This window comes from Leishmania mexicana, chromosome 8 (assembly GCF_000234665.1).
Source record: "Leishmania mexicana MHOM/GT/2001/U1103 complete genome, chromosome 8".
Classification (NCBI taxonomy): Eukaryota; Euglenozoa; class Kinetoplastea; order Trypanosomatida; family Trypanosomatidae; genus Leishmania; species Leishmania mexicana.
Window position 1 is genome coordinate 106,604 of NC_018312.1, and position 20,912 is coordinate 127,515.

A 20,912-nucleotide genomic window follows, 5' to 3' on the forward strand; every position below is an offset into this window, starting at 1 on the left:
CGTGCAGGAACAGGAATCTGCTGTTGCTCCTAGCGTTGTCCTCTATTGCAGTCCCCCGCGGTTCCGCTTTGACTACCGTCGTTGCTGTCTTCGTGGTGGACCTGTTCGGTGGCGCAAGCGTTGTGCAGCAATCCCCTCTCATGTTTGTCGTTATCTCGGCCATTTGTTTTCCGACTACAGACACGTCTACTGCCGTGATCTGCTACACGTCTTCTTCCGTAGAGGGAGGCGAGCCCGCCCCCCCCCCGGGCATGAGTGGGGTGCTCCTGCTGCGCAAGAGCGTTGATGTTCGCCGCATGAACGTCTCACCCCGTGGGTCGTGCTACCAGTCATATTCAGTGCTGCCCCCTCATGCAGTGTGGAAGCTTCACTGACCAAGTCCCCGGCCCCTTTGTCAGAAAAAGAAGCGAGTATTGCGGTCGCATCGTGTTTCGTTTTGTGCAAACGGTTTGTGGGGGGGGGGCGATTGTGTTCGAGAGTGCGGCACGGCTTCGCCACTTGACAGGACATGTCTCATAGAGTGCACAGACGTATAAACCAAAGTGAGCAGAAAGGGAGACAGCTCCAGTCCTATTCCTGTGCACCTGTACGGCCCTACACCGTCCATCCCCCCTCACGTGAATGTAATTATTCGTGCTTCGCCTGGTACGATCCGCGTTCGAGTTCCGTTTCACAGTTTAGCGACACGCTCTCACCGCACACGGTTGTGCATTGTACGCTCACACGCCCATACGCATCCGCAAGAATGGCAGCACTCTCTCTCGAGCCGACAGTAGGCTGCACGCCACGTCTATAGCGCATCGCCTTACCTCACCATTGAGAGTGCCACTACTCCATCTCGTACATGGTGTCATCGCTATCTGGAACGGGGTGCTGCTGCTTCGGACGCTCCACACGAAGCGGCTGTGGCGGCGGGTTAATAGAACGGTTCTGCGCATCCGCCGCGGCGGCGACGTTGTGGCCGTCCTTGCTAAGCATGTAGGACACCGTCGGCGTTGTCGAGAATTCTTTGAGGGAAATGCTCTTCTTCATTTTCTTGCCTTCGATGCGCGCGCAAGCCAGCGCGAGGCTGGCAGCGGAGAGACGAGAGGGGAGGAGAAGAGGAGGCACGCACAGAGACACACGAAGCGAAGAGGGGAGAGGGAAACAACTAAACAGGGTGCAGCAGTGCTACAGAGGAAAGCGGAGAAAGCCAAACACACAAGAGAACAAAGGGAGGGAGTGTATATGCTTCGTTAGCCGTCGTCGAAAACGGTGAGTTTATATGGGTGAGTGTGGACGCACACGCAGACAGGCAAAGAGGGACTTGGAGAGAGAGCGCGCGACACAGCGCCAGAGGACAGTGAAACAAAGCCGGAGAGAGGGAGGACGGTAGGAGTGAGTGGGGAGGCGGGACGGATGAGACAGCACTAAAGCACAAACAAACAGAAGTGAAAGAGAAAGGTGGGCAGCGAGGCTAACAGACGCACGTGCCCGTACGGTGTGTATGTGTGTGGTACGGCTGCGGTACGCACGAGGTGTTAAAACAAAGTAAGCAAGAGCACAGAGAGAGTAAACAAGAGTTGGTGAAGAACGGTAGGTGCAAGACCTGAACGGATGTGGCACGAGGCATCAAAAGAGAAGTGCGAGAACAGCACAAGAGGGGAGGACGAGACGAGAGAGGAGAGGAGAGGAGAGGAGAGGGGGGAGCAGGAGGGATGATGACGGGGACAAGCACTAACTCCACGTAATGGGATCAAACGGGCTCCGCACCAACAACACGCCTGGGCTGCCTCCAGACGGCCCGATTGCGACGTGGCCCAGCTGCGCTCTTGCAGCCCCTGTGGCTCTCACGTGCGCCACACCAAACGATGACTGTCGAACACCTGTCTGCGTGTGCTGGCCTGCACCCCCTTCAAATCGGCTTTCCTTTCTTCTCTTTTCCCGGTTTCTGCCGCACTCGCACGCACTCACAGTGGTGAGTTGCGTTACGATGCAGGCACGGTGGTTGGAGCACTTGACAAAAGACGGCGTCGCAGTAGCCCTTCGAGCCGCAGTGTGTGCAATGCGAGCTCGTGCAAGTTCGTTGGCGATCGTCCTCTGTATTTTCGCGCTCCACACGCGCCCGGGCCCACATGAGTACATAACGCAGGCGAGGAGGGACTGGGTATGAAAAGAAGAAAAACATGCAGACAAAAGGAAGACACATGAGCTAACCATACAAGGGGTGCCTTACCAACCGACGCCGACCCGAATCGGCACCGCCTCCCTAGTCGGCATACAGCACGTGGCCGCCAATCTCGATCCTTCGTTTTTTGGTGACCGCCTCTGATGCATCGTCGCGCGGCCCTCTCGACGGCGTCGCTGGCTCCTCCTGATCTTCGCCTACTGCGCTTTCCTCGGCCGATGCGCCGCGTCTGCCACGGACCACCGTGACTGTTCGAGTGTCTGTGTTCCACTCCAGAGCACAGTCAGCAGTGAGGGTAGGCGGCGCATCAGAAGATGAAGAAGACGGCGCAGCTTCAGCGGCAGCTCTTTCATAGCTGCGCATCGCCTCCAAGGCCCGCGTGTCTACGCGTATCGACAACAGGTGCACCGTCTGTGAGCAGAGCGGACACGGGGCGCCAACGTCGACCCTATTAAAGGAGCGCTGTTGGGTAGCCTGCACGAAGCTCTCCACGTCGAAGATCTCCAGGTGCACACACTTCTCCCCTCGCGCTGGAATTCGAATGGCAGTTTGCGAAATGGGGTCGCGCAAGGGTGTCACCACGCACGTTGCCTCAACCGACTCGTCGCTCGTGCACACCGCAAAGGGGTCCACAGGCGTGGAGAGCGTTTCGTTCAACGAGACGATGACTTGAGTGATGGCAGCCGCGTTCCATTGGGGTTGCGCCAGGAGTTGCTGAAGATATGCCTGCGCACGCTTGCGACGGCACAAGCGGTAGTCGCAGAGATCGCCGATGCCGTAGGAGAGGACGCAGTCCACTGGGGAAACAGACAACGTCGACGTCGACAGTGCGTCCATCTTGGTTGCCGCCGCCAAAAATCCGTTAACAGCAGGAGTGTTGAAGCGCTGTAGCTCCTTCGTGAGCTGGGCCATGTGTGCGCTTACATGCACCGTGGCGAGACCGCCATGGGTGGCATCATCGACGTCTGCGTAGATGTAGGTGGTGCGAAGCACGTGCTCCACACGACGACAAAAGGCCCCGCACAAGAGAGAAACTTGCTTCAGCTGAGACATGGCCGCCTGCGCCTCAGCTGAGGGGCTCGATGGCACTTGCAGATACGCTTCAGAAGCGTCCTTGGTGCCGAACGCGGCACTTTTCGCCGCCTCTGCCTCCACCAGCTGATGCGTTTTCCTCACAAATGCCAGTAGGCCATCGTAGGCCTCCTGCAGCTGCGCCGTCGTCCTGACGCGGCGGATGCCACGTAGGAGGTCATAGGAGTGGGGCACGTCGTGCCCGGCGTAGGCGGACATGTACGACACGTCGACAGGGACAAGAAAGCAAAGGAGAGGAGGCAGCCTATGCCCTGACGTCGATGATTGCGTGTCGCCGTCCACTTTTCCTTGGGAGCCTTTTCTTTCTCAGAAGGGCGTCGTAGCCTCACAAACGAGACGGGTGCTTGTGTATGCCTGCGTGATAGATGGAGTCGTCAACTGCCCTCGATGAGCACTTCTGCGGGAGAGCAGCAGAGAGGGAGAAGAGCGTCTTGTTGTCCAAAGGGGAATGCCCAACGCCACATATGCACGCAAGGAGACAGCGGTGGCCCTCTGCGCATACGCACCAACACGTCGACACAAGAAAGAAAAGGGCAACATGAGGAGGAGGAAGGCACGATGGCAACGTGTAGATGGCGTCATTCAGCGTCCCGGGTGCGTGCATAGGATTGCTGGCACAAACACCGGCACCACTCCGAATACACAGACACGCGACATCACACAAGAAGGCAAAGAGCACGCGCAAGACTGCGGCACGTCGCTCTTTTTTTCGTTTGCTTCGAGTGAGCAAGAAGAAGGGGAGCTGCGCACAGGGGAGAGAGGGGGAGGGAAGACAGAGAGGAGGGACCGTGCTACTCAAAGCTGTGCCGGCGGCATGCCCCGCACTGAAGCGCCACGCTCCTGCGTGAGCTAGAGGAGTGCAGCCCCACCCCGCTTTCCCCAGCCGTGCCAGTGACTCCTCCCGCGCCAAGAGTTGTGGGCACGTCTTCTGCGAGCGTGTGTGTAAACCTGTGTGCTTGTCACGTTGGTTTTCACCTCTGCTTCGTCGTGCAGCGAGTGCCTCCCACTCCTGTTTTACCTCATATATGCGCTACGATAACCGTTTTTGACCCTGTCGCATTTTCCTTGCTGCATTCTGAGCGTGTTCTCCCCTCCGTCCGTCACCCGTGTGTCCATTCTCTGAACTCGCTCTCTTCTGAATCTCTGTTGCCTTCTTTCCTTGTTGCGTGAGAGCGTGCGCGGCCTCGCCGCCTCTTCTGCGGCGCTGGAGTGAATGGTGGTTTTTCTGGGGGGAGGGTGAGGGGTGCTCGTGTGCGCGTGCGCCGTGTCGAGTCACCCATCACACAACGACGTGGTAGAAGAAGAACAGAGAAAGAGAAACCAAAACCAAAACGAAAGAAAAAAAGGTAAAAGGCAGCATGGCGACGGACAGCGACGAGAAGACTCTAAGAGGAGGCAACGATGCTTCAGTAGGCAAAAAGGGAGGGAAATCGGTCGGCGAGCAAACAACAACAAAAAGAGAAAAATATTCTTTCGACTGACCCGTCAGTCCGTGCCTGTGCACGTGCGTGTGCGTGTGCGTGTGTGTTGGGCGTCTTTTCTTATTCGGTGGGAAAGGGGTCGTCTCTCTGCGTGTGGCTCGCGCTCGTCAGCAGGTGATGGCATCATCGACGAGGAAAGGACAAGAGAAAGAAGCGCGCGAGGGAGAGAGAAAAAGAGGGGCATCCACCGTGGTGAAACAAAAGAAGAACAGAGAAGAGTCAAGGCATGAAAACCGAAGTGAAACTGCTCACCATTCAGAGAAAAAAAAACGAAAAATATAATAAAGAGCGGAACATGAACGGGGGTGCAGCGGCTGTCTGGGGACGGGAAATAGTAATGAGTTAGGGAAACAAGCACAGCGATCGTACTAGTGTCGAAGCAAAAAAAAGAGAGGAGGTCGGAGAACGCTCGCATCGGCTTCCCGCATTGGGCTTAGCGCGCTTTTACACTACCGCACTTAGGAGTTGCTGCAGATGATGTAAGAGAAGCGCAGAGTGCCTATTCTTGCGGGAGAGTCTCCCGTTTACCGTGCCTGCCCGTGTCTGTTTATGTGTGCGTGTCTGCTCCTCTTCCCCCCCCTCTCTCTGCGCCTGGCGGTTGAGTCTGACGTCTGTGCGAGCAAAGGTGTTTTCTTTCACTTCTCAGGAAAGAAAAAGACACAGACGCCCGCCTCACCCCCCCCGCCACAGCATCCATCTCCGTCAGGGAACCCTCCACCGAAAGACATACGAGACCGACGGATACCACAGCGGGCGGGTCTTTTATTCAACAAAAAGGAGAGCAAGCGGGAGAAGAAAGATACTTCGGAAGAAGCACACAACAGCGAGAGAGCGCGCGCGGGAAGACGTCCAAGTCTGAACAAATCGCAGGCGGTCCCTTCATCTTTCTTCGGTGTTGTTTTTCCTCTGATGTTGTGCAGCACCCGTGTGAGAACGTGCCTCTTTGTGTAGGAGTTACCCCACCGCCCGGCTTCGGTTAAACGAGCGAAGAACGAAAAAAAAAAACATTGGCTCGGTGGGTGTGCTGGTAGGCCAGAGAATGTGGGTGGTTACCTTCACATGTGCGCGTGCTCCCCCCCCCCTCTTTGGATGTCAACGACTGTACATCGCCTGTTAGCTTCGCCCCCTCTCCTCCCTCACCCACCCACCCACACACACACAGCTCTCGTCAAGGGAAGAAATGAAAAGCACTGAGAACGGGAGCACAAGGGTGTCCCGTCTGACGCGCAGACAGCGATACCCAGAACTCTCCTCTCCTGCAAGGAGGGACGAACGAGCGGGGAAGCAGCATGGAGGGATGGAAAGGAGTAGAGAGGCAACGGCGTAGGGAAGCAACAAGAGAAAGACCGAAACAGACAACAACAAGAGGGAAAATTAGAACGGATCAGTGAATACGTCTTTTGAGGAAACAGTCCTTTGGTTAGAAAGAGGGGTGGCACGGCACGGCTCGGAGAGTTCAAGCGTCGAGGAGGAGGAGAAGGGGGTGGGAGTGGAGGGTTGTCGGTGAAGGGGCAACAGCAGCGTCATCGCTCGGGCAAGTCGCACCATCCTTCACCTTCTAGCACAAGTACGCATACATTTATGAAGACAACGTCAAACGCGTCACACGCACCACGTAGCGCAGCGAAAACGCGCACGAAGGGCAGCGAGGGAAAGAACGATGAGAATCACGACAAGAGGGGGTGAGAAAGTGGGTGGGCACGCCGTAAAAGGGTGCATTCTCTACCACGCCAACACCGTGACGACCGCCGCACGCTCCGGCGACACGCACGCACGCACACGCAGCTCAACATGTAATGAAGCAACAGACACTCCCAGGACGGCAAACAGCAGAGCACTTGAAGAGGTCCGCAGAGAGAGTGTTGGAAGGGGTAAGAGGGGGTGCGAAGGAGGGAGTGAGAGGCCACAGAGTGCAGAGCACTCACACAAGTGTCACGCGCTCGTAATGCCGAGATGCACCAGCACACGCCTTGGCCAGCAGGAAGACGAGGCGGAGCTAATGAAAAAAAAAAGGTGACGAGAGGCGTTCATGACCGGACGAGGAAGCACGAACCACAAGAAACCCCAACAACAAATGCATCCAGAAACGCACGACGAAAGGAAACGAGGTCCCACGCGGGGAGAAGAAGGCGTGTGAACGAGTTACATACAGCGAATCCTAACAAGCGCACGTCGCCAAGGCACGCGCACCTGGTAGAGCTACGCCAATCTGCCGCATCCCACTTCTGGTGAAGCTGGGACGAAAGTAGAGAAGTCCCAAGCAGGCGAGCGCGCCTGAGTGGAGGGGTGTCTGACCAAGTCTGGGTGGGTGCAAGTATGCTGGTGCCAGTGTCGCACGCACGTATAGAGGTTCGCCGCCCGCACTCCTCTTCGGCACCGCAGTAGGGCTTGTCACGTCTGAAGTTAAATACACATGGCATTCGTTGCTCTCCTTCACCGCTTCCGATGGCTTTCTTGGTTTTCTTTTTCTTCTTTCGCCTCCCGTTTTCTCTCCGTCACTTCCCCACTCCCCCAATTCTCTTGTCATTCTGACACGCCCTCTCGCTTTGGAGGAGGCACCGTCGCCGTAGCGGGGAGTGGAAGTCTTGCCCCCTCTCGCCCTCTCCCTCTTCCCTCTGCCGCACGCCTCTGTTCCCTCTACACACCCGCGCACGCGCACCGGCTCCTTCTCTACCACCTGTATGTACATTACACCTTAGACGCCAGGCGCGCAATAATGCGCTCGCGCTCAACATTCAGCGACTCCAGGTGGCGGCGCAGGTCCTGCTCGTTCCACTGCTGCACATCGTCGCTCAGGCCCACGGTGATCTCACGCACCTGGCGCCAGAGGGCGCCACGGAGACTAACGACCCGCCGCACCGAGGTGGCCGCCTTGATGGGTACAAGGATATAGTTATTGTAGCGCATTGAGATGATGCACCCAGTGGCACCGGCCATGGCTTCGTGCACGGCAAGAGTTGCCAGGTTGGTGCAGAAGAGCGCGTCGTTGGAAGACGGCGGGCAGGCGCGGATCATATACGAGGGGTCGATATACTTGACAGTTCCCTGCGGGAACTTCTCCTTGTTTGCGCGCAGCCAGCTCTCCACCTCCTTCTTCAGGATGAAGCCAATGTCGATGAGCTTCTTGTTACCAGAGGCGTCGTGGCCGCTCTTGCCGGTCTCCCAGTCCTGGCCGAAGCCCTCGGCAACCACGATGACGCAGTTGCGCGACTGCTGAAGGCGGCGCTCAATCAGGCGCATCACCGTCTCCTTTGGCAGCGGGTTCTCAGGAATGAGGCAGATGTTCGCCTGCGAGCTGGCCACAGTCGCCTGGGCTGCAATGAAGCCGCTCTCGCGGCCCATCAACTTCACTATGCCGACACCGTAGTTGAGAGACACAGCCTCGGCGTAGGCGGCGCGCACGGCATTCACAGCCTGCTCGACGGCAGTCTGAAATCCAAAGGTGCGGTGGGAGAAGGCAAGATCGTTATCGATCGTCTTGGGCACACCAAAGACGGCGATGTTCTCGCCCCGGCGCTTGGCCTCCTCGTAGATCGTCAGAGCACCGCGCTGTGTGCCATCACCACCAAGGGTAAAGAGGATGTTGATCTTCATGCGCACAAGCGTGTCGACCATCTCCTTCGCGTCCTGCGGACCGCGAGAGCTACCCAGGATCGTGCCGCCGAAGCGGTGGATCTGGCGCACATCCGCACGGGACAGCTCTATGGCAGTCTTGCTGCCCTCCTTCGACAGACCCCAGTAGCCGTAACGGAAACCGACAACGCGTTTGACGCGGTAGGATATGATGCCGGTCAGCGTGATGGAGCGGATGACATCGTTCAGACCAGGACAGATGCCGCCGCAGGTCACGATACCGATGGAGGTCTCGGAAGGGTTGAAGTGGAGGTGCTTGCGGGCGGCAGCCAGCTCGCACACGAGCTTGTTGCACGACACCGGGTACTCAGCGTCCAGGTCCTCCTGTGGGCGGGGGTCGTACATGATGTGCTCCACCTTGTCGCGGTACTCCTCACGGAGAATGTGCTTCTTTGAGGGGTTCATGTACTTGCAGCCGGCCAGGCGCTCCACTGTCAGGTCAGCGGCGGTCACCTTGGACAGCGGTGCCTGGTACGACGGCATTATCTTGGTGTTGAGATGGTGGCGAGTCTCCATTTTGAAAGGCGCAACACGGATCGCTGCTGAAATAATGAACGTCTCTCGTGTTGAGTGAGCAGTACAGCACACGGGCCAGAGGAGGTTGGAGGGAGTGACGTGATGGTGCAGTGGTGGGTATGGGAAGCTGGAAACCGAACAGGGGGGAGAGCAAAGAAAGGGGGCGTTTGCGACAGAAAAACTGATGCGGCTATGGCGACGGCGACCGTCGCGAGAGGCAGTGAGGGCGGCGGAGAAGGAGAGAGAAGGGTGAGGTAAAGAGGTGGATCAGGGAATGGGCGAGGTTGATAGCGCCATGTGGCGCGCGAGCACGAAGCCAGGGGTTTTGTTTGGGCGCACACGACGAGTTCCAGTGCAGAGGGCGACGAGGTTGAAGGATGAAGGGGATCAGGGGAAAGGTGAGAGAGAAATACATAAGGTATCCGTAAATGCACGTCTTCAGACAGGACCTCACCGTCACAGCGAGAGAGAGAGACACAGATCCTTCCACATTCCTTTAAACACCTGCAAGGGCAGCCGCGCGAGCGTCGAGATAGCCGTCTTGCTCCCCACCCCACCCTCCTTCACTTGGGTGCCAGTGTGTATCAAAGATGGCCAACCGCAGCGACAAGACAATGAGCAGACACCGTCGACAAGATAGCGCAAGAGAGAGACGCAAAGGAATGGCGTTTTCATCTGCTCCGTGTTCATTCGTCCATAGAGCTTGAGTCCACTCGATCTATCGGCCTATCGCAGGGCCCCCATCCGCGTCGTGCGAAGCAGCGCTAGACACGCGCGTGTTACAGCAATGCGCCGACCCAGTCATCTCAGCACGGCCCCTGCCTCAAACGCTACCCACCCGCCCGTCCCCCCAGGTCGCCTCACAGCAGCTCCCACGACGCCGGGTCCCCACATGCTGCATCCCCCTCGGCGTGGCTCCGGTCCCCACACCAGCAGGCAGCGTGAGGGCCGGGTGGCATGCGTTCGCGTCACGCCGACGCTCGGCCCTTCACGGGTATGGTACAAGCGTGCTCACCGTCCCAGCTCGCTCCGACGCAGCACCACTCAGGGCCCGACCGCCGATATCAGCTGCTACGAATCGCTCTGGCCTCCCTCCGGCTTACGTGCGCTGACCATGTCACCACCACATGTGGTTCCGCATTGGCACGAAATAGGAGGGGAAGGGCTTCTGGGCTTCTCCCACACAGAGTGTGGGAGTGCTGGGCCCTGAGGATGCGACGCGCCGAGGAGTCCTCCCCCGTCCGCGGGGATGGCGAGGTACTCACACAACGCCAAAGAAAAAAAGAAGGCGTAAATGTATAGTGGCGATCGCCGTTGTGCAACTTTCGTTTTCCTGCACCCAGTGTTGAGTCGACATCTCCGCAACACAAAGAGTGAGGGAGGGGACCGGGGGAAAGCTGAGAAAGGGAGAGAGGTGGCGGCAGGCAGGAGAGAGCATAACACCAACACGCACAAGAGCAATGAAAAAAACGAGAGAGGCACGGAGACCAACAGGCAGAAGAAGTGCGCTCACGCACAGACGGGCAGAGAGGGAGGTGCGAACAGAAGACGGCGACGACAGTAACACCGAAAATACACAAACAGGACGAAGCAGCAGCGAGCACATCAACACAAAGGCGAATCCGTAAGAAACAACAACGCGAGCATACCAGAGAAGAAAGAAAAGGCGATGGCCTTAACGACACACAGACACATACATACAGTCTCTCAGATAATATACGCTACAGCATTCAGAGGCATCACAACACGATCGAGCAAAACCAGCTTGCCTCTTCCATCTCGCTTGCTCCTCTATCAGTAGAACCGCTTCACAGGTGCGAACGTAAATCCTTCGTTGCGCTCTTTTTATATGTGTGCGCGCGCCCTCTTTAGAGACTCTCTCCCTCCAGCGCGGTGCACAGGCACACACACATAAAATCAAAAACGGGAGTGACTGCAGGTCCATGCACATTCACCCACCCATCCACACACCCACACACACAGGAGGAAAGAAACGGGAGAGGAAGAGCGAGCGCCAACCAAGCAGACGCTCAGTCAGAAATAACGCCAGTGATCCATGCACATACCATACACGACGGGCGCACACACGCGCAAATCTGTACATACCTACACGCACCGGCGCATACGGTGTGCAAGAGCTCCGCGCCGAGTGCAGACCTCTTCTGGGGGGTTGCATCGCGTTTTTCTTCTGTCTCCTTGACTGTCCTATCGGGAGACAAGAGAAGACGGTGCACGTCGCGAATCAGTGGCCGAGCGGACGGCCATCAGCAGCAGTGGAAAGCGAAGAGGGGAAAGAGAGACGCAGCGAAGGACGAGCATGACAATATCGAAAAGAACGGATAAGAACGGAGGAGGTCGACAGCGCGCCAGACATCGTTGAAGAAGTGGGGAAAAAAGAAGAAACCCCCCAGAAAAACGAAGTGCGCAAAGTCGCCATCGGCCAGTGAGCTCGCGAAGGTAAACTCACGAAACGCAACGCAACAAGGGGCAAGGAAATAATGGAGAGAGCCGGAAGCGACAGGGCGACGAAGGCAGGAAACAGCACAACCAAGAGCAGCACAAAGTCTCGACAAAGAGCAAGGAAACGGTATGGGGCAGCGCGTTTTCGGAGGTGGGGTACAAGGACGAAGGCCATACATGCGGTGCAACGGCATTGATGCCCGTTCATTCCACCTGGTTTGAGTGCCGCATACCTTTTTGTTTGTTGTTCGAAGTCATCCGTCAGGAGCCCCGCACCTCCTCTCCCTGTCGATCCTATGCCGCAGTGGAAAGGGAGGGGAGCGGAGTGAGTGGAGGGGGAGAAGACACGGAGCGCGACGCGTGGCGAAGGGCGGCGGCACGACGAGGGCGGGCAAGCGAGGTAGTAGGACATCACCAGAGGACGACAGGAGAGGGGACCGTCAACACCCCATAGTCCTCCACTCCTCAGCCCACCACCTCTGGCCTCTCCCTTCTCCTTCTTGGGCTCTCCCTCATCCGTCTTCCTCCTCCTGCACACTTTCACTCCCCTGCTGTGCATCATGCCCCCCCTACACACACACGCAGACACACAGGAGAGCTCCATGGCCCCCTAACTCCGTTGCGGTTTAACCCTCCTGGCCAAAGTCCGCGGTGAACTTGATGTGCCGCTCAATATCCTCGTCATTCACGGAAGGTTTGCTGGTGCGCAGTGCCTTGATGAAGTCCTCCTTGGTCACTGGCATCGGCATGAGCAGCTCCGGCTCCGTGATCTCCACAGCCGACATCGGGAACGCGTCCGGGTCACCAGGCGAGCACGGCACCAAGCGGTTGTTCACCATGCGTGTGGGGTCGTGCGGGTCAGGGCCGACAACGCGCTTGAAGTGTGTCGCCACCTGCAGCGTGCGGATGCACTCCATCAGAGCATTGCGCACAACGTTCTCGATATCGCTACCCGAGTACATCTCTGTTCGCCTCCCTAGCTCCAGCCAGTCCTCGTCGACGAGCGTGTTGGGGGTGTCGCCCAAGTGGATCTTGAACATCTGCACGCGTGCCGGGAACTCCGGAAGCGGTATGTAAATACGGCGCTCAAACCGACGCCGGATGGCGCTATCAAGCGACCATGGGATGTTGGTGGCAGCTAGTACGAGCACACCTTCGTCGTCGTAACCCACACCCTGCATCTGCACAAGAAACTCTGTCTTGACACGCCGCGAAGCGTCGTTCTCGCTGTCGGAGCGCGCGGAGACGAGAGAGTCGATCTCATCCACAAAGATGATGGACGGCTTCCCGTCTGTCTTGTACGCCTCGCGGGCCATCTCGAAGAGACTGCGCACGAGCTTCTCCGAGTCACCGAGCCAGCGGGAGAGCAGATCGGAGCTACTGACGCTAAGAAAGGTGCCGTCCGCCTCGGTGGCCACCGCCTTGGCAAGGTAGGACTTACCCGTGCCAGGGGGGCCGTAGAGCAGGATGCCGCGCCACGGCTTGCGCTTGCCAGTGAAGAGCTGCGGGAACTTCGTTGGCAAGATGACGGACTCCTTCAGGGCCTGCTTCGCCGCCTCGAGGCCCGCTATCTGGTCCCAGCGCACGTTGGGCTTCACCTTGACGATGGCGCTACCGAGGCTGCTCCGCATGCGCTGCTTGTCCTCGTCATCCTCCTTGGCTTTCTTGCTGGCAGACGCGGTCTTTTGCGCTGTGGCTCCGGAGCCGCCCTGGGCGGCGCCGTCTCCGTCCTTGGAACGGTCGAGGAACTCCTTGATCTTCTCGGCGCGGGCAATGATGTCAGACACCTTGCTTCGCATGTACTCCCGCTTTGTGGGGTTCTTGTTCTCGTACTTGATGGCCGTCAGGAACACGTCGATCGTCTCCATGTACCACCGGTACGCCTGCTCGTATTCCTTGTTCTCATCCAGCGTTGCGGCCTTCTTGAAGAGCTCGACGGCCTTGGCCGTGAAGTCGACGGACATGACGACGAGTGCGGAAAAGAAAGGGGTTGGTGGAGTGTATGAGTGAATGGTGAAGGAGGGGATGAAGGATGTGGGTGGAGGTCGGATGATGGGGAGGGTACGGCAACAAAGAGGAGAGAAGGAAGCAAAAAGAAAATTGAAAGAACGAGAAGCAGAGCAGAGGAGCAAAAGAAATTGCCTCTCCCTTCTCTTCTTGCAGCGTGAATTGCCCGCACGGTCCAATGCGTATGTGTGTGTGTGTGTGTGTGTGTGGTTGTATGAGGAGATATCGAAGGGGATGTAACGGTCGGAGAAACACATGTAGATTGGGAGGGAGAGAGCAGGGTGGGGGACCGATGAAGAAAGGAAGGGAAGGCATGTGTTGGCGCTAGATATCGAGTGGGAGGCAGTCTCGTAGAGAGAAAAGAGGCCCTTCTCCATTCTCTCGACCCCACTTCCCCACACCTCGCCAGTTCCCTGCAATACCGCAAAAGGTAGAGTAAGGAGGCCAACTTCACCAAGTCGGGAGGAATGGGAGGCGGCCTGAAAGGAGCTGTGGCGTGCCACAGCTGAACATCTATCCACTAAAAAGCGTGATGATGGTCTCCGCACTCCCCTAAATAAAGGAGTTGACAGTCCACAGTTCGCGAATCAGCCGGGTTCCGCTGGGGAGAGAGGGGGGAGGAATAAGCCTCCTGCATCCGGTGACGCATGAAGGTACTCCGTTCGTCTGCGTGATTCTTTTCCATGGACGCTGTTGGGCACACATGCGTCCCTTTTATTTCTCCACTATGCCTTCTGGGAGCGGCATGCCGCCAGACTCGCATTGACGCTAAAGACGACGACGACAGTTTTGCACAGATGTGGACAGGGGAGAGAAAAACACGCAGAAGCGACAACAAGAGTCGGGCGGAAAACAACGAAAGAAGCGCAAGCGGAAAAAGAATAGCGCAGGCGGAACGGTAATGGGGCGCATCTAAAAGGGTTAGGGAGGCGACGAGAATGGGGACGTATGTAACACCAAGATGGAGAGGCGGTGGTGGTGGTGGGGAGGGGAGGGGGGGGGATGGGTGCAGCTTCTCCACAAACATGAGTGATGACTCCGGGGCGAGCGGGCAAGAGAAGGGAGAACTCGCAGACCCGAAGACATAGAAGCAAACAACGACAAGGCAGCGGGTGGGCAAGGACAGCTGTAGACGTGCGTATACCTTTGTTTGTATCTACGTGTAGCGGGGGGAAGGCGTATATAGCAAAAAGAGTGCACAGATGTGGGGTCAAGGGGGATGGGCATGCATGCCTCAGAGGAGGCAGGGAAAGCGTCCATCACACGCCGAGCTTGTCTACTTCTCGTTTCTACGGGGGACGGGAGAAAAGAAACAAGGGAAGAAGAGCAGCAACAGCAGCGGACTGGTACACACAGGGAGGCCCAATCACACAAAAGGAAGCACGAACGAAAGGGGGGGGAACAAAAAAAAAGAAAACCCCACCACTTCCATGCTGCAGTACTGTAAGTGAGTATGTCATAGCAACGGCGGCCGTGTGATGAGCACACAACGAAATAGGCGTCTGTCAAGACAACGACCACAACAATGTTTCCTCTGTCACCGAAACAACGGCTGAAAACACAGAGAAGAAACGAAAAAGATCGGGTGAGAAACCACACCAAAAAGCACAACGCAAGGTGGGGAGGGTGTGAGAGGAAGCGAAGCTGCCATCCGGGATGTGTGTAGGTCCACGTCTCTTCAGTCCCCATCATCAGTGCACCTCTCAACTCCGCTGCCCCTCACGCACACGCCATCAAGAAAAACGAAAAGCACATACATGAACATCGAGTCCGCACAAATGAAGGCATCTTCGTTCATTTTCAGCTTCCCACATTCTTCAGTGTTGTCTTCGTCACCTTTGCAGTCACTACTCCTTACCCTCCATGAGACGCTGTTCCATGATCTTCTGCAGGCGGTAGATAACCGCCCCCGACGTGGGGCGTGCGGCGGGCTGGTGAACAAGCATCGCCACAACTAAGCGGATAAACTCCTCCGAGTACGTGTACCGCTGCACACGCTTGATTTCGCGCTGAATAGCGCGCTTCAGTGCCGATGGAGACCACTTAGAGGCAGAGATGACCAGCATCTCTCCGGAGTCTGTACGCACGCATGGAAAGTCTGGCAGAGTGGCAAGCACAAACATCACCACACCAAGACTAAACACGTCCGCTTTCGTATCGCCGTGGCTCTTCTCCAGCTCCGGGGCGCGGTACTCATACGTTGGCGACAGCTCGCGCCGCTTGATGACGCTCACTGTTACGTCTACTGTTCGACAGAGATCCAGATCCATCAGCAGCACCTGCTCCTCGTGGTTCAGCAGCAGGATGTTCTCGGGCTTGATGTCGCGATGAACCAGCGGCGGTTCTTGTCGATGCAGGTAGTTGAGGGCGCCGGCAATCTGCAGAACGATGGAACACAACTTTACCTCTGTCACCGGTTTGCGCTGTCTTTCAATGAACTTTTTCAAGTCGCCTTCGCTGTAGAAAGGCATGACTACGCAGATGCGTAGCGGGTCCTTCTGGACCGACACGTCAAGGTAGCGAATGAGATGGGGGTGGCTTAGCTGGCGCATGCGTTCGACTTGCCGTGCCTGTGCCTCGAAGGCGGTGACATCTGTATCGTTAAACACCATCTCCTTCACTACAACCACCTCGTTCTCCTCCGTGTAGCACTTGTACACGATGCCCTGCGCGCCCTCGCCGAGCTTCTCTCGCCCAAACAGCTTTCGGTATTTGGTGCTCTTTGTCGCCGCCACCGCCGCGGCCGCCGCGCGCGCTTGCGGCGGCGGCGGCGCCACCGTTGGTGGCGCATTTGACACGAGTGGTATCGGGAGCTGGCGCAGCATGGCGTCATCCACCTCGTGGCGGATCACCAGATTACGCGGCGCCTGTGACATTGGGCACTCGCAGCACAGACTACATTTCAACTGCCCACACTCAAAGCTACTACCGCTCGCTACGCAAGTGAAGCAGATGGGGGCGGCGCACATGTCGCAGAAGAATTCAATGTCTACGTACGAAATGTGCCGGGAACACCGCCCGCAGGCGAAGCCGTAGTCGGGTGGCGTGCACCGCACGCAGAGGCCTACGCTCTTGCGGTTCGGGTAGCATGCTCGAGTACACTTCGCACAGACGGCAGCGCGGCAGCAGACGCAGAAGTTCAGATCATCCTCCGGTGTCTCAACCTGACACAGGGAACACTGATACCTCGACATCGTCGATCGCACCACTCAACGGCAACTGAAAGGCTTGCCTTCGTTTAGTGCCAGTATGCAACCTTGTGTGCTCGCAGCTCAGGCAAGACACTGTTTTATCTCGCAGACTTGATGCGCCAGTCCGCACAGAACTCGAAATATGGACGGATTGGAGAAGAGAAGCAGCAAGAGACCAAACGTAGATCAACCAACCGCCCCTGTGCGCGCGCTGGTGTATCTATGTGTGTGTTTGTATGCAGTTAAAACGGAATAGTACGTGTTAGGCGTGTGTGCGCAGATGTACACTAGCCTGGATGCGAGGTCTGCGCCCGCTCTCACACACACACGTGTTTCCGAGGCCACAGGTACATGCACCAAGGCAAGCTGCGCGCACGCTATTCGACGTCGACGGGGAGGGGAAAAGGCACGGCTGCACACTGCGGCAAACGGGAAGGGAAAAGAAAACTAGGAAACCCGAAATCACCGCGCCCGTGAGCATCCTCTGTGTATGAATGACACCCACATATATATGTATATGGATACGCAAGGGGGAGAGGGCGTAGCGCCGAGGGGAACACGCGTTGAACAAACGTTGGCGCGCAGTAATACGAGGTGAGGGGAAATGCAAGCGTGTCTTGCCACGAAGCAGCAATGCGTTCGCTTAGCCTGCCCGAGGGAGGGGGAGGCGGCGGCGGCGCCATGGGCTTTGTACTGAGCACACGCAGCGGAGGGCGAGCAGTGCGTACACGAGATCCATGCAAAAGCCTCATGAGCTTCGAGATCGTGGTTAGAGGTGCGGGCACGTCTGTTAGAGCTGCCCCCTGCACCGCATTTCTGTACGAAGGGGTTTGTTTGTTCTTCGACAGTGAATCGGACGCAATGCGCTGAGCTCTCTGAGAAAAGGTGGAAGAGTGCAGTGGGTACTGAGTAGAGAGCACAGCGAAAGAAAGTGCCATGCACAGCGGGTACAGAGGGAGGGCGCGATGGGCAGACAAAAGGCTCCCATCCGCACTCTTGAAAAGCAAGCCAGCAACCACTACAAAGGACACCGCAGCACGCACCCGTACATACAAACCGCACATACTCTAGAAGAAACAAGACGGAACTAAATGGGGAATTGCCACTCATTGTACAAAGGGGAGGGGAGGGAAAACACAGACACACGCACACACGTACATATACATGGGGAAGGGGGAGGGGGAGGGGGAGGGGCAAAAAGAAAACGATAGCACACCAGACCAATGGAATCGCCACCCCAAGACAAGAGGAAGACTCACCGCTCTCCTTCTCTGAAGTTGACTCTGCAGACGCGGCAAGCGACGTGATGTCATCACGAGCTCCATCACGTTCGCACCCTCCCCTAAACCCGAAGCCCCGATACTCGTCGACAGGGAGGAGGAGGGGGCGGCAAGGCAGCGCACGAAAAGAACACACAGATGCACCACACACACACACGTACATACACATACACACGAAGAGGGTCGAAGGGGGTCCGCGTCCTTCGACGAAGGGACGGGAGAGGGGGAAGGAGGAGGCACACTTGCGCAAGATGCAGAAAGAAAGACAGGGAGAGCGCCAGAGAAGGCAGGGAGGTGTTCAACACTGAAGTGATGACAAGCCCCTCGCAGGCAGCGTCGGATAGGTGCTTGGAACAAGATCCTTGCATTGGGCACCGTCGATACCGATCATCGGCGTCTCCCCAACTACTACACTTCTAGATCCGGTGGTTGACGGCTACACATCTTCCAGCGTGGCCTGGGTTTGCGATAAGCGGCGGTCGAGATTCGTCGACGCGGTCGCCGTACCCCTCACCGCAATGGACGACTCTGACGACCATGAAGATCTGTCCTTACTTATGTCGTTCGTCGTCACATGTTCGGTGCCGTAGTCGCCTCGGAACTGTTCACGCGCGCGGAACGGGGAATGGTTCTCACGCCTCGGCGAGCGGCTGTTGCGGTAAAGCCGGTCGCCAAACGGCTCCTTTGGTAACATCGCCGACTGGCGGCGTGCCCTTTCAGTGATTTGGGGCTTGAAAGACGGCCCGAGCACGGCAGAGCGGGAGGGAGACTTAGTGGGACTGGAGCTGGGGGACCGGCGCGCGCGGTAGAGGCGATCGAACACCGACCTGCGCGGTGGTGTTGCTTCGTCGCCCTCAGAGCGGCGGCGCGTGTACAGCTCACACGCCAACTTTGAAATCTCCGGCTTGTGCGGGTAGGTGTCACCCGGCGCTGGCGGCGAGGGGCTGCGGGGAATGTATAGGCGCGTGAAGACATCGAGTTTCGGCTTTACCGAGTTCTTCGCGTACTGGGAGATGACGGGCTTGAACGGCGGTGGCGCGGGCTGCTGCGGTGCGCGGCGCGACTGCAACAGGCGGGGGGAGACGCGGCGAATCTGGTAGCGACCCGGGGAGGGCTCTGAGAAGACGGACGCAGAGGAATGCCCGGGAAACCCGTGAGACTCGCTGAAGGGTGAGTGGCTGCGGTCTGTCGTCACCGCCGGTGACGCGTCGAGGCAGTTGTTGTACGGGTTGTGTATTTGAGGTCGGAAAGTAAGCTCGCGCCACTCCCTCGCCGCCTCCTCAGCGTCGCGCCTTTCCCGCGCGCGCAGGTCGAGCAAAACGCGCCGTCGATAAGCTGGCATGGACAGGGGGAGCTCCTCTTCCTGCAGGAGTATGCTAGTGGGCTTGTGGCTGCGCTTGGAGGCGGAGGAGACAACATGGGCACTGTGCACGAGAGACCGCGCGGAGGACGCTTGCACGGATCGTCGCCGCGGGGCACCTGAGGCAACCGGTTCCTGCGCCAAACCAATGCTTGATCCCGTGCGCGATGCGGCGCGGCTGTTCGAAGCGCTATAGCTGCTTGAGTACCCGTACGAGTAGGAACCAGAATCCTTATAGCTCCCACTACCGGTGTGTGTGAAGCTGTCCGGTGCGGCAACAGCTGCGTGCGAGTGCAGTGACGGCCGCTTGGCCTTAAAGGACGGGTCAGAGGACGCCGCTGCCACCCTAGCCTCTGCGCTGTGCGCAGACCGCTCCTCGTCTTCGCTGTTGTCAGATGCCTTGTCCGAGCCCGCCGATCCCGCGCTGTCGCCGCTCCCTTTCGCCGGTTTTGACCGACGGCGCCGCACCACAGCTTTGACGCGCTTCACATGGCGCCCCTTGGTTGCAGGCTTCTGAGCGTCTCCCGATGCCCCGGCCGCCGTCGCCGGATCGTCTGGCTCGTTGTGAACCGCATCTGGGCCTTGCGAAACGGAGGGTACTGGTAACGTGCTGTATTTCGAGGCACCGCCGTCCTCCGCAGCGTCGGCGCCGGTGGCCTGAGACGGCCCGTTCGTCGCTTCATTGGACGGAAGAGCAGCGTCGGGAGCTGACTGTCCGGCAAACGCGTCTGCAGAGGACCCGTTTCTGGGCCGCGGCAACGAAACCTCCTCTCCTCCGGCCTCCTCCTCATTTGGCTGTGCACAGCTTCTCTTGCTGGACGGCGCTGACGAATGCCTGGGGGAGGCCGCGCCTTCCGCGACGGGAATGCTTAGCTCTCGCTCCGAGGAGCCCTCGGTCGCCCTTGCTTCGACGACGCGTGCAGGTGAATTCTGTGCCTCGGTGTTGGGCATCGCCTCCTCCGCAGGTGCCTGCGCTGAATGCACCTCCATGCCTCCCGCCGCCGTCGGTATCTTCTTCCGCTTGCAGATGGAGAAGAGCCTGCAGCAAGCGCATGTCTTCCCCCGCTTGCAGATGGAGAAAAGCCCACAGCAAGCAGACGCCTTCTTCTGCGTCGGTGGGGCTACCCCCTCGTCCGCGTGTGGAGGGACGTCGTCGGCATGGGGCGACTGCACCGAATTGTGCGCCTCGGCGTCGGTACCGTCCCTGGGCTGAGAGCTCGGCCCCCCTCCCGCTGCTGCACCGGCGCTGGCATGGTGATGCGACGACGGCAGCAAGGAGGCCTGGTTCGCCGCCGACCCATTTAGCCTGTGGGAGTCAGGTGAGGTGGGAGGCAACGCGTGCGGTGAGGACGTCGGCGACCCGTCTCTGTTCATAGTGTGCTCCAATGGCGGGGCTGCCTGCGGGGTTGCCTGCGGGGCTTCCTGCGGGGCTGCTGGCTGCTTTGCAGTCGGCGCCCCATTCTCAGTATTACGCGGCAAAGAGTGAAGGGTGCCGTTGCTGGCACATTCCTGTACCGCGGAGCCGTGCAAGGAGCCATCCGCAACATTGGTGGGCTGGTTCGCGCGCGGCGCAGCCTCCTCGGCGATGTCCGAGTCGCTGTCCTGGATCAGAAAGTGGCTAAAGCGCTGCATTACTGGCCTCCGCAGATACTTCAAGAGAGCAAAGTGGAAGATGAGAGGGTAGCGGACGGTCCAGTGCCAGAGAAAGCGGCGGAGGGAGCAGGA

The 20,912-nt window shown here is 58.1% G+C and overlaps 6 protein-coding genes across 6 annotated transcripts; all 6 read right to left on the reverse strand.

Moving 5' to 3' along the window:
* Positions 1–828: 828 nt before the first annotated feature.
* On the reverse strand, positions 829–1,032 carry LMXM_08_29_2530 (conserved hypothetical protein; the record flags this gene model as incomplete). Its single annotated transcript, XM_003872256.1, has 1 exon — positions 829–1,032. The coding sequence occupies one exon, from the start codon at positions 1,030–1,032 to the stop codon at positions 829–831; it is 204 nt and encodes a 67-aa protein (XP_003872305.1).
* A 1,216-nt stretch (positions 1,033–2,248) lies between these two features.
* On the reverse strand, positions 2,249–3,457 carry LMXM_08_29_2520 (conserved hypothetical protein; the record flags this gene model as incomplete). The annotated part of the gene is made up of 1 exon (XM_003872257.1): positions 2,249–3,457. The coding sequence occupies one exon, from the start codon at positions 3,455–3,457 to the stop codon at positions 2,249–2,251; it is 1,209 nt and encodes a 402-aa protein (XP_003872306.1).
* A 3,971-nt stretch (positions 3,458–7,428) lies between these two features.
* Positions 7,429–8,889, reverse strand: LMXM_08_29_2510 (putative 6-phospho-1-fructokinase; the record flags this gene model as incomplete). Its single annotated transcript, XM_003872258.1, has 1 exon — positions 7,429–8,889. One exon carries the CDS (start codon positions 8,887–8,889, stop codon positions 7,429–7,431), a length of 1,461 nt encoding a protein of 486 aa, XP_003872307.1.
* A 3,086-nt stretch (positions 8,890–11,975) lies between these two features.
* Positions 11,976–13,313, reverse strand: LMXM_08_29_2500 (vacuolar protein sorting-associated protein 4; the record flags this gene model as incomplete). The annotated part of the gene is made up of 1 exon (XM_003872259.1): positions 11,976–13,313. The coding sequence occupies one exon, from the start codon at positions 13,311–13,313 to the stop codon at positions 11,976–11,978; it is 1,338 nt and encodes a 445-aa protein (XP_003872308.1).
* Positions 13,314–15,203: 1,890 nt separating this feature from the next.
* On the reverse strand, positions 15,204–16,550 carry LMXM_08_29_2490 (putative protein kinase; the record flags this gene model as incomplete). The annotated part of the gene is made up of 1 exon (XM_003872260.1): positions 15,204–16,550. One exon carries the CDS (start codon positions 16,548–16,550, stop codon positions 15,204–15,206), a length of 1,347 nt encoding a protein of 448 aa, XP_003872309.1.
* Positions 16,551–18,263: 1,713 nt separating this feature from the next.
* LMXM_08_29_2480 (conserved hypothetical protein) lies at positions 18,264–20,819 on the reverse strand (the record flags this gene model as incomplete). Its single annotated transcript, XM_003872261.1, has 1 exon — positions 18,264–20,819. The coding sequence occupies one exon, from the start codon at positions 20,817–20,819 to the stop codon at positions 18,264–18,266; it is 2,556 nt and encodes an 851-aa protein (XP_003872310.1).
* Positions 20,820–20,912: the final 93 nt, after the last annotated feature.